Genomic DNA, 12,093 nt, shown 5'->3' with positions numbered 1-12,093 from the left:
AGAGATTTCTGGTGGAAAAAAGTATTGCAAGAATTGGAAGATAGAGCTGGGCGAAAAAACATTGGGTGTGTTTTTCAATGTGCAAGTGAAGTCTGTCTTTCTTTAATCCTTTTTTTTTACACGTCTTTCTTTTAATCCTTTATTTGAATGTTTTTATTGTTTTAAAAGTGATGATCCATGCATAACTCTTAACGTATTAACAAACAGGGAGTATTTCACCCACACGTACTATTTAGAAAAAAGTGTAGTTATTTGTTATCTTGGGGACATTTCCATGACTTAAGATACTGACCCTTGCACTTCTTCTCAACAAGCCAATCCTGATTTGCTTTCCATCTCGACAAGCTAATCCCTCAGGGATCCTACAACAGGAATTTTATTTGGTTGCCTACCAGCTTCTTGGTGAATAAAAAATTTTCTGGTTTCAAAGTTAAGGTAAATGGTTCTGTAATTCACGAGACTGCTTATAGCAGGATCTCTTCTCTTGATGCCCAGTTAGCATTGGCCTTTGAGGCATATGCCTGGGAAACTGTGATTGAGACTTTTCTTCCCATGTCGATCTTCTTACGGTTTCAAAGCCACAGATTATCATATTTTATAGTTTCACGAGTGCCGGTACATTGGTTTTGAGTTCTGACATGCGTTGACCATTTAACTTTGCTTGTTTGCCTTGGAATTGCTGCTGTGTGATAGCCATTATGATCTATTTTTTATGATACTGCTCTGGAAGAAAAATAATATATCTGGCATATCATGGTTGGAGTGAAACATGGAAATTTTTATCTAACCTGTTACCTGGATTAAAGCTCCACAATCCCACTGCTTATTGTCTTTTTTAGACTTTGTAGCATGTTTATATCTTTCTCTTTTGTTATAGCTGGAATTGGCATCAGAATAATTTTTGCTTAGAAAAACTGGAAGTCTAGACTTAGTTTTTGAGAATTGAAATCTTAATTATGGACCATATATCCAAAAATTCATGGTAAAACGACTCCTTTGCTTTCCTTAATTGATCATATTTGTCATTAATTTTTGATTGCCGTGAGATAGCCGGGTTTCTACTTTCGAAGCTAGGCACGAGATCTGGAAATTTCTTTAGATTTTCACAATTTAGTTGAATCTGAATGTAACTGGTACAAGACAAATTGAGATTAATTGAGAATTAAATTTTTCACTTAATGAAGATTAAGGAGTTCTAATCAAAATGACAATATTTTAAAGACAGCTATCTATTCCGGGCTGTTTCTGGTGGGTAAAACCATGCCAAGTAAACCTATCAAATATAATTGAGCATTGAAGATCTAAATCTCTTCTTGTAGAACTTGATTCTACTTTGTGTGTAATACCCTTTTTTTAATGTATAAATGGCCCATTGCAAGTGTGCACAAGTTTAAAAATAAAAAATAAAAAAAAATAAAAATAAAACATCATATATTTCTCCTTGCCAATGAGCTCTTCAATTTAACCTCTTATTAATTGAGAATTCAAATTTGAGAAACCTAAATTAGAAAACATGAATCGAGTTTAGAGAACTATGTTGTATTTTGTGCACTCCATAATTTTCTGCATTCTGATAGTTATTTTTCTTTATTTGAATATACATTTATCTAAGCAAACTATGTTGTATTTTGTGCACTCCATAATTTTCTGCATTCTGATAGTTATTTTTCTTTATTTGAATATACATTTATCTAAGCAAACTTTCTTTGACAGATGACAACTGCAATATCCATTGAAGATGTTCGCAGAGAAGTGAAAATTTTGAAAGCACTTTCAGGCCATAAGCATCTGGTTAGATTTTATGATGCTTGTGAGGATGCCAACAACGTTTATGTAATAATGGAGTATGTATTTCCTTGTCTTCTAAAGTTACAGTTGTTTATGCACCATTTTGTGAAAATTGATCTGTCTTTCTTATTGTCATTTAGATTTTCTTTGAATTCAATGTAGCAAAGGTGTGAAAAAAATAGTTGGAAACAAACGAAGACTCGTTGAATCAAATGAATATTGAGAATTAGATATCATGTTGTGATTCATTTTTAAAAGAATTGTGGTCCTTTGGCCACCGTCAGTAAATAAATGGCATACTATAAGTGATTGTCACTGGTTAACTTTTACTTTTCTAAATTCTCCTGAGGAGCTATCAGTTGTAGCTATTATTCTTCATGTATGTTAGCTGTATCATGTGAATAATCTAGACCAATTATTAGCTCTGTTTTCTTTTATCATAGGTTGTGTGATGGCGGAGAGCTACTGGACAGAATATTGTCGAAGTGAGTGAAATTGTACTTTCTCTAGCTAACGTGTAGGCCTCAGGCTCAGGGCCTCAATAAATGAGTAACAAAAAATTCATATTTCTTCTAATTATATGCCCTTTTTTAATGGGCGCTTTTTTTCCTCTTATTTTAATTATTGCAGAGGTGGCCGATATACAGAACAGGAAGCAAAACTTATCATTGTTCAAATTCTAAGTGTCGTTTCATTTTGTCACCTCCAAGGTGTTGTCCACCGTGACTTAAAACCTGAGGTATTTTGATAGCTTTGTCACCCAACTGTTCATTGATTGTGTTTGTCAAATGATCATCGTTCTTCTAAGCTTCTCGAGGATATTGATTGAATTGCTTGCATTGCAGAATTTTCTTTTTACCTCTAGAAGTGAAAACGCTGATATGAAGCTTATTGATTTTGGTCTTTCTGACTTTATCAGGCCGGGTAAGTATCACACGAGCTTTAAAGTATTATTTTATTTTATTTTTTTCTCTTCGTTTATCAGACTGAGGCAATTTGACTTCTATATATGCCTTGTCGATTAGGCTTTCTTTGACGTCTCTTTGCAATGAAATTCAATAGAAACGCCCGGTGCCACACTTCGTCAAATTTTATAGGCCTCTAGAGCATCATATTGCTTGTTTGTTGGTTGTGCCACTTTTTCTTTAGTGCTGCCGTGTAGTTGTAATAGCCTGCTTCAATTTATTTCCAAGTTCAATAGAGCGGATGAGATGTTGCCATTCTTTAAGAATGGAGTACAGATGAAAATAAATTATTACAATAGGTTTGTTTGCCAGTTTACTTTTGACCTGGCCTGGGTAATTTGTTGGAAAGCATCTCTACTTTAATGGCCTTAATCATTCATGGGTATTTGCTGATGCAGTAAACCAAAGACTCTTAGAAATTAAGCCTAGTTAGTGGAAAGTAAATAACATGCTGGCAGTTTAAATTTTCACTCTTCAACCTGTCTTTTTGCAGAACATGACTGTCTAACTAATTTTTTCATGCTATTCCAGTAATTAGCTTATTATTATCAGTGGTATTTTCTATTGTCAAAGTTGCAAGAATTTTCTAATGTTGACATTTGATTTGTGCTGCTAGTTTTTCACTTATTTTAATCTCAAAATGGACAATATAGACTTCAATAGAATGTTTCTTCTCCAGTTGGTCCAATATGCCTAGAAAATTGTAGTATAAAGAAAAGTTATTATCATTTTGGTATATCATTCCTTTATAGCCATCACAAGTCTTTTATAGCTGTCATTGTTACGATGAACATACTCCAAGAATTGAGAAAAAAATGGTCGTTTATGCGCTCCAAAATTTTTGTTTCTGCAGATGAAAGACTGAATGATATTGTTGGAAGTGCTTATTATGTGGCTCCAGAAGTTCTCCATAGATCCTATAGTTTGGAGGCTGATATTTGGAGCATTGGCGTAATCTGCTATATTTTGCTATGTGGAAGCAGACCTTTCTGGGCAAGGACAGAATCTGGAATATTTCGTTCTGTATTAAGAGCTGACCCTAACTTTGAGGATATGCCTTGGACTTCCGTCTCACCACAAGCCAAGGACTTCGTAAAAAGGCTTTTAAATAAGGATTACAGAAAAAGAATGACCGCTGCACAAGCTTTGAGTGAGTAGTCTGCTTCTTAACTGCTGAGTAAAATATCTTTTGAGTGGTAAATTTCGCTTGCTTATGTAATTTTGTGGATCTTTTTACTCGTGGCTGTGGAGGATGTTAGTTTTAACACATTTTATGGGAAGTTGTTGCTTGAGGTCATTTATTCAGTTAAATGTTTTCTTTGTGGGAGAGCTCTAAATATTTCTTGAAAATACGGTAATCACCAAGGTGCACAGCAAGACAATCTTAGATCTGTCATCTACATTTCATTGTTGATTCACAATGCAAAATCTGTATATACTTCGGTTGTCAATGTCTTGTATATGTACTGAAGCAAACCTTTTGAAATGCAGCGCATCCATGGTTGCGAAGTGAGAACTATCCCATTCCTTTAGATATTTTAGTCTACAAGTTGGTTAAGTCATATCTACACGCTACACCTTTCAAACGTGCTGCGCTGAAGGTATTATTTTATCCGACTGGTATGAATCACTGGTTGCTTTTGCAGGACGAGTATTAGAATCAGAGTTTTTTTTCTCAGTTTACTATTTCAAAGAGTTAAATGCTTGTTTGGCCATCTAATATTTTACTTTATTGTCTGTGTTGTGCATAATGCTTCTTGTTGGTTACGTCTTACTTCTGTGGTCGTTGATGTTGGATGGAAGGTTCCACATTGGTCAACTTAGTTCTCATGTACTCCATGGTTGTGCTAGTAAAATATGATATAGAATTAAATACAGTATGGACACTGGCTGAATTTGTGAGTCGCCGTACTGCTTATCAGTTTTTTCATTAGGGCTGGTCCTCAAATAATTAAATTATATGATCAGGGAGATTGAAAAATTGTTAAGTTAAAGCTTTTGCATACTTCTGTTGATCAACATTTCTTCGCATTCACATAATTTTGAAGCTTCATTTTACTTTGAAAATATTTTTAGTACTTCATGAAAAATCCATATATCCTCTCCACGTAATACTGGTATGAGCGCTCGTGTTTCACTTAAAATTTTATAGCACCTTGCATACTTGATTATTAAATATTGAACCCCTGATATGAGCATGTTTGGCTACGCCTAAAAGGGAATTATTGTTAATTTAAATTTCTTTTGTCCCACAACATGTTTGGATAACTACCTTGTTTCATTTTTCAAAAAAAAAAAAAAAAAAAAAAAAAAAAAAGTAACTCTTACTTTATTATGGAAATAAATAACTTAGTTCTTTCTAAGTGTCATCTATAAAAAAATATTTATTATAAAACTTAGTTTTTAACTTATTCAGTAAATCTACCTAAAAGCTAACTTTTTAGATTAGCCAACATGCTAATACTCTATAACATTGGGACACATCTTTATATTCTGTAGTATGGTGACAGATTGTGGGACTGATGCGAAGTTTGATCTGTTTACATTTTTGTTGGCAAACATGTAGAATAAACATGATATAAAGTAAAATAATAATATTACTTCATAAGAACCTGCTGAATTGCATAAATATGAACAGACTAGAAATTTTAGAGGCAGAACATTGATCTCTCTCTTTTATAATTAACACTGTACAAGAGCTTTTACAAATATTGATTACCATGGCTTTTGAAAATTTTAAGTTTGGGATGTGGAACTAGAATTTTAGTAAGTTACTGATAGAATATGCGTTGATCCTTGAATGGAGCATCATCATTTCATTTGATGATACATCTCTATAGTTTTGGGAAGTCTGATGTTACTACTTGGCATGGGTAATTGCGTCAAATTAATGTCCTTCAGAATGATATATTTTTGTATGCTACTCATCAACTTGACTGCGTCTACCTTGTTTATGTGTACCAATGGTCTAAGTTCTTTGTTGTGCTGGATTCGTCTGGAGGATAAACCAATAAGTTTTTCTCTGAGTTCTCATGTATAATGTAAATGGTTTCTGTTGCTTGATGTATCTTGTCTTCCTTATTAACTGAAGTGTTCTGTTTCTCTTTTATGATGTTGTCTTCAATCTTGTTGCTTTTTACATGCTGATATCTCAATATAGTATTTCTACCTGCTCCAATAACTGCTCCAATAAATCACCTTTAGAATAAATCAAGTTCTTTTGTAATATCAGAAGGAATTGTGTAATTTATTTCTTATGAGCTTCTATCAAATTGCCAAAATGAACTAGTTCATCTTTTTGGCTACAATAACTTCATTTTTTTAGCTGTACATGTTTACGTTGATAACTTCATTTTGAGCTATAATTAATAATTTCATTTGTTTCTACCATGTTCATAGGCTCTTTCAAAAGCTTTGACTGAGGATGAATTTGTTTATCTTAAAGCTCAATTCATGCTTCTGGAGCCCAAGGATGGGCTGGTCTCTCTTGACAACTTCAAAATGGTATTTACTATTATAACTTCTCCTCTGAGAGCTATCAATCTGACTGCATATGTACACATGTCCATACATCACTCTCTTCCTCTTTCTTATGCATCCATGTGATATCGTCGTATTTTTATCTTTTAGACTGTGTCCTTGTGGATGTGACTGTAATTTGGTGAAAGTGATCAGCGTATTTAATCCTGTTTGGAAATTAAAGAACACGTTGATTCCTTCGAAGACTATATTAATCCCCACGAGTATACTTGGAAGAACATTTTTAAAAGATCTTCGCTGGTCCTAGTCTTGCTTTCTCTGCTTCTTACGAGAGAGTGTCTTTAATGAACTGTTGGCTATAATAACAAAAAAAGAGAAGAAAGGTTATTCTTTGATAAAGAGAGCGTTTTACTTTGGGTCATGAAATTAAATTGATGCTGAAACAAGGATGTTATTTGAATTGCAGACTCTTGCCCAAAATGCCACTGAGGCTATGAAGGTGTCTAGGGTCCCTGATATTCTACATGCGGTCAGCTTCTGCACTTTTTAATTTTATGAGAATACATCTTGCATATTTCAAATAAGTTTCTTTGGTTTATTTGTCTTTCTTTTTGAGCTAGATTATAAGTTTTGTGATCATAAATATGTGAAATGAATTATCAAATATTTTATTTGTCCAGTACATTCTGAATTTTGTCTGGAAAAATGTCCTATTTCTTTGAATAGATATTCTCCATATGCGATCCTAGCCACTATTTTTTAAGGTAAAAATGTGAAGTTACACATCAAATGCTCACTGTTTCAACTGTCGTTGAAAACTTAATACCAGATGAATTGGACGAGTGTAATTGAGGACCAAGTTATTATGATTATTTTTTCTCTTTTTAATCACAGTAACTTGACCCTTTCAATGGGGATGTTGTTTTCACTTTTCAGATGGCACCGTTGTCTTATAGGAAGATGGACTTTGAAGAGTTCTGTGCAGCTGCAACCAGCACATATCAATTGGAGGCCCTTGACAAATGGGAGCAAATTGCATCAACGGCATTTGAGCATTTTGAACAAGAGGGTAACCGAGTAATATCAGTAGAAGAATTGGCTCGGGTATCTAAATTGATAGCTTTACGAGTTTATATATCTCGATATTCTTTCTGGTCTTAAGTTTGTCGTATTTATGCAGGAATTAAACGTGGGCCCAACTGCTCGTTCTGTGCTCAAAGATTGGATAAGGAGTGACAGAAAACTCAGTTTACTTGGATATACAAAATTTTTGCACGGTTTGACACTTCGTAGCTCAAATACGAGACATCAATAGGTTTTACTTTCTCATTCTTCTTCTTCTTCTTCTTCTTCGTCGTCCTCGTCTTTGCTTCAAATTATCATTCGATCAACAATGGCATTCGCGCATTGAAAAGATCGTGGGAAGTTTTCTCATTTAGGAGGTAACTAGAATGATGTTTATGCTGTTTGAAGTCGAGAAATTTCTTCATGCTCATACCATTTTTAAGTGCAGTCACTGGAAGAACTGTACGGGTATTTATCCATAAAAAGAAGTATTATCAAGTTTTCAATATGAAAAAATCGAGGCTGTATGTCAATAGTTCACACCGTAGAGTTTTTGTCTATTAATATTATACTAGGATTTCAGTACTTTTAAAGTTGTCATGATTGTGTATATGTTACAAAGATCAGCAATTCTGCTGGTAAAATTGCATTATTTTTTAATCTTCAGGCTTGGTTTTATCTTTTACTGGTCTTTGTAAGTTCTTACAGCTCATTGACTTCCTTTTTTTCCCCCTATTATTATCAATTCTTGCGTTTGATATAAATCTGCACTTATCGCTGCAATTTTTAGTGTTGAATTAGTAGTAATTCTTTTGCTTAGTTTTGATAGTTTAGGACGTAGTTCTGTTTACCGTTAAACACCCGTTTAGGATTTTTGTGAAAGTTGAATAGACAAGGGATACAATAATCAGAAAAGTTAAAATTTTGTTTATTATACTGTCGAGTTCGCCAATGTATGTTAGTAATATTTGTGACATCCCCCTTCTACCATTCTTGTGTTCCCTGCTATTGCTCTCCACCTAAATAAATGTGGCGTGATGATCCAAGTAACTATAAACTGAACGGATTAGAGAAAAAAAAAATCAAATCAAAGTAATTTCAAATGTATTAGAAATTAAACTTAATAATTCGTGCATTTGAAATCAAAGCAGTTTGTTGCACTGTCATATCAAAAACTTGTAGCCTTACATTTCAAGAAAATGATACCAAAACGTCTCTATCCATTGCAATAAATTAATTTAAACATCAAGTTTAATTACAATTATTAAAATTCTTAAAAGGATTTAATAGTTAACAATAGTCTCAAAGCTGGCTAATTTTCAAATGCCACCATTGAAATAGATCTTATTAAGCACCTCAATAATTGAATACCATCAAATATATTCTAATGAAGAAATTTATTTTTTGTTTGAAGAGAGATTTACTCAAGAATTAAAAAAGGTAAAGGAGAAGAATTAACAACAATTTCTTTTACCAATCCATTTTTTCCTAGCAAAACAGTAAACTTGTGTAACTTCAAGCAACAAAATTAATCGTCATCATCATTAATAATCCCTATTAATGGCATGTTTTCCTCACCAAACTACCATAGAAGTATGCTTATTTCCTCGAGATCAAGTGATAAATCAAAAAGAAACTATTTTTGTAACTCCTTTTTGACTTTTAAGCTAGACCAAACATGCTTGTAGATGAAATTCAAGCCCTAAAACGGCTGACTTGATGGTGGTGGCTATGGTGGTTTTCTCTATCAATCATTCCCTGAATATTCCGAAATTCTTCGACATGACAAGGAATTGTAATTGTGCCCTTTTGATCAAATCCATATTCTTCTTCAGCTTCTTTTAACAATTGAATAAACAGTGGATGATTGAAGTAAATAACTGGGATTACAAATCTCTGTTGATTCTCTCCTTGTCCAACTTTTACGGCCAAACACCCTTTTGGCACATCTTTGACTTGCTGCTGCTGCCTCTTTCCATGGTGGTGGTGGTGGCGGCGGAGGAACGGCGGAAGACTCTTCTCGCGGCCACCAATTTTCAAGAAAATAAGTAAAATTTCAGAAACCATTTTTTTATGTGCAAAAAGAGAGTTAAAGGAAAGTCTGAAATTCTATGATAATATAAAAACATAAGAATCAGAATAAGAGAAACAACATAAGTTTTCTCAAATTAAGGTTCCAAGAGAGAGAGAGAGATTATTTTGTGTGTATATTAAAATCTATATGTATATTTATATACAGTAGGTTTAAGAATAGGGTTGTTGAATTAGTCAGAAAATAGTCAATTACAGATGTAAAAGTGCGTTAGATTTTGTCAAGGGGAATTATGAAAATAGAATATGTCCACTCGGGAATTCGAGACTTTCTCTTTCTTTTTCTCATTCAACTTTTGATTAACTCGTAGAAGTGCTCCTCTTGAGCCAGGGGCTGACATTTTGAACATTTCATGGCTCAACAAAAAAGTTAGATGTTAGTGTCACAACCATGCTTTTAGTCCCGAGCACGTTTTGAGTAACAAGAAAAAAGTTAGATGTAACTCCAGATATTCCCGAGTAAAACAATTGCCTTGAGCTTGTTTGGCTAACCTCTGCGATTACAATAGGATAATTTTCCATCAACTTCTTGCCTTTCATTTTCGTTGCTCCATTATTTTATCTTGTAATTATGTGAGCTTTGATTGCATAATTTCGAAATCGATTCTCACATGGACTAATAATTATAATCAAATTACTAAGTTACTATATAGATTTAAACCGGGAGAAGAATTTTTTTGAGAAACGGTAAAAAAACCAACACACTCTTATATACTCATACTCGGCAATGATAAATTAAAAAACTTTGATGTTGAGGAATGCTTTTTTGCTATGGACATCAGAGAAATTTACAGAAAATTTATTACTATAATATGAAGTTACAATTAAACACGACATTAATCTAATCCAAAACTATACTCCCTTCGCTACATAGACTAATTTTGTTTTTTACACGAATTACGAAATCTTATTTAATGTTATTGAAAGTAATTTTTGCCAAGAAGTTTGTGACAAGAAAATGAGGAAAGTCAGCTTATATATAATTGAAAATGAGGAAAGTCAGCTTATATATAATTGTGACAAGAAAATAAGGTAAGTCAACTTATATAAATGGGACAAAAAAAAAAGTAAATATTTGATGATTCTGTTTCAAGCTCAATCAAGATAAGTATATTATATAGACAAACACTATCTACCAAAATTATAATTATTTGTCATTGTGATTTCCATTTAAAATTACTTTTCATATTTTCTGTTTTTAATTATAGTAACAAAATCTTTCATTTAAGCTGTCAATTCATTTATTTGGACCCGATTCTTTTTCCATAATTACTCGATAATTGTTTTTCCATAATTAAAAAATCTGTTCAATTGCTTAGCTGTTTTTTCTTATTCTTAATTGTACAATATTTAATAATTCAAGCTTTTTCGATATGTATATAGTGATTGCACATGTTGATCAGGTGTTCTAGGGAGTCTAAAGAAAATAGACTTTTTCTCTTGTTTATCTTTTCAATCAACTATTTCCATCAATTCGGATTCAGATGCAATATGCTAAAAGACAAGATAAATCTAATCACCAACATCATTAATTTTCGTGCTACAATAAATACAATTAATTTATAAAATTTCTCAAGTCTCGAGCATTTTAGATCATAATCACAGATAAAAAAATAAATAAATAAATAAATAAAATCTCATGTCGCATATCCGTGTTACGAGCTTGATCATGACTTGTTTGGTAATTTAAGGTTAACTTGTTAAAACGTGTCATATAGTCGTTATTTACATGTATCCAATGGGTGTGTTCAATGTACGTAACCGTCGCAAAATCTGAGTTAAAGAAGTCTAGGAATCAAAACCCACAAAATGTTTAAACTAGTACGATTTGGAGAAAAATTGTAGCAAAAATGAGAATGTAAGAGAGAGTTTTGGCTCAAAATATTAGGGTTTCAGCCAAATACAGAGGGCGATTAAGACATATATACATGTTAGGAGAGAGAGAGAGAGAGAGAGATGAAAAGGGCGACTTGTTTGAGGGGGGTTATAACAAGGGAGAAAATTGAATGCCAAACTAAAAAGACAAAAGCTCTCAGCAGAGACTGGCCCTACCAGCTGGAGTTCCAGAAATGACCACGACTTCATGTACCCACTCTCTAGTGTACATGTACCGTGTATCTATAAATGTATGTATACATTAATACGTCGAAAAATCTATATACCATTTTATCTGTGTCTTAAAATCGTGAGTATCGAACTCAAAGTTGATGCTCGGACTCCTCCATTTTCCCGTTTCTGATACAACTATTGTTGAGAAAGTGTGAACATAATCGAGATAGGATAAATAATAAGTTTAAAAGGAAATTTATTATTCCGCTAAAATGGAACTTTTTGAGGGTGGAATCCTATTTCCCCACATATATGTATACACTAATACAAATATTATACCATTTTTTTCCACCATTCGCGTCATAAGAAAATTAACATCGTGAATATGAAACTCGAAGTTAGTACTCAGCTTGCTCCACCGTCTAATTTCCAAGTGGTCGTCTTATATATTTAACTTCCAAAAAGGTGATGAAGATAAAGCTCGAAACCAATTAAGTAAAAAAAAGAAAGGAAGAGAGTACATGCGGCTCTAATCCAATTGTCATACCTTCTTATCTCGTAACTTAGACATTTATAGGATAGATGAGGGTGGTATTATTTAGAGATACGCGATTTCAATAAATACTTTCTTTTGAGAGCACATAGAAAAAAAAAA

At 33.1% G+C, this 12,093-nt stretch overlaps 2 protein-coding genes across 2 annotated transcripts in view; one reads left to right on the top strand and one right to left on the bottom strand.

Annotated features, from left to right (window-relative positions):
• LOC111377778 (CDPK-related kinase 3-like) overlaps nt 1-7,983 on the top strand; it is a 10,147-nt gene extending 2,164 nt beyond the window's left edge. Inside the window, exons 2-11 of the mRNA XM_023000904.1 lie at nt 1,714-1,844; nt 2,232-2,273; nt 2,419-2,527; nt 2,634-2,712; nt 3,607-3,903; nt 4,245-4,354; nt 6,153-6,257; nt 6,700-6,762; nt 7,170-7,337; nt 7,414-7,983. Coding sequence (XP_022856672.1) covers nt 1,714-1,844; nt 2,232-2,273; nt 2,419-2,527; nt 2,634-2,712; nt 3,607-3,903; nt 4,245-4,354; nt 6,153-6,257; nt 6,700-6,762; nt 7,170-7,337; nt 7,414-7,548 — 1,239 coding nt within the window. The 3' untranslated portion in view covers nt 7,549-7,983. The remainder of the gene's footprint in view (nt 1-1,713; nt 1,845-2,231; nt 2,274-2,418; nt 2,528-2,633; nt 2,713-3,606; nt 3,904-4,244; nt 4,355-6,152; nt 6,258-6,699; nt 6,763-7,169; nt 7,338-7,413) is intronic.
• A 769-nt stretch (nt 7,984-8,752) lies between these two features.
• LOC111377777 (auxin-responsive protein SAUR32-like) lies at nt 8,753-10,369 on the bottom strand. The gene has a single exon (XM_023000903.1). The coding sequence runs from the start codon at nt 9,363-9,365 to the stop codon at nt 8,994-8,996; it is 372 nt and encodes a 123-aa protein (XP_022856671.1). The 5' UTR covers nt 9,366-10,369; the 3' UTR covers nt 8,753-8,993.
• Nucleotides 10,370-12,093: the final 1,724 nt, after the last annotated feature.

This window comes from Olea europaea, unplaced genomic scaffold (assembly GCF_002742605.1).
Source record: "Olea europaea var. sylvestris unplaced genomic scaffold, O_europaea_v1 scaffold1721, whole genome shotgun sequence".
NCBI lineage: Eukaryota > Viridiplantae > Streptophyta > Magnoliopsida > Lamiales > Oleaceae > Olea > Olea europaea.
This window is presented reverse-complemented; position numbering and strand designations above follow the sequence as displayed.

Excerpts from the sequence above, each read along its gene's own strand:
- LOC111377777 (XM_023000903.1), bottom strand. The coding sequence starts at position 9,365 with ATGGTTTCTGAAATTTTACTTATTTTCTTGAAAATTGGTGGCCGCGAG.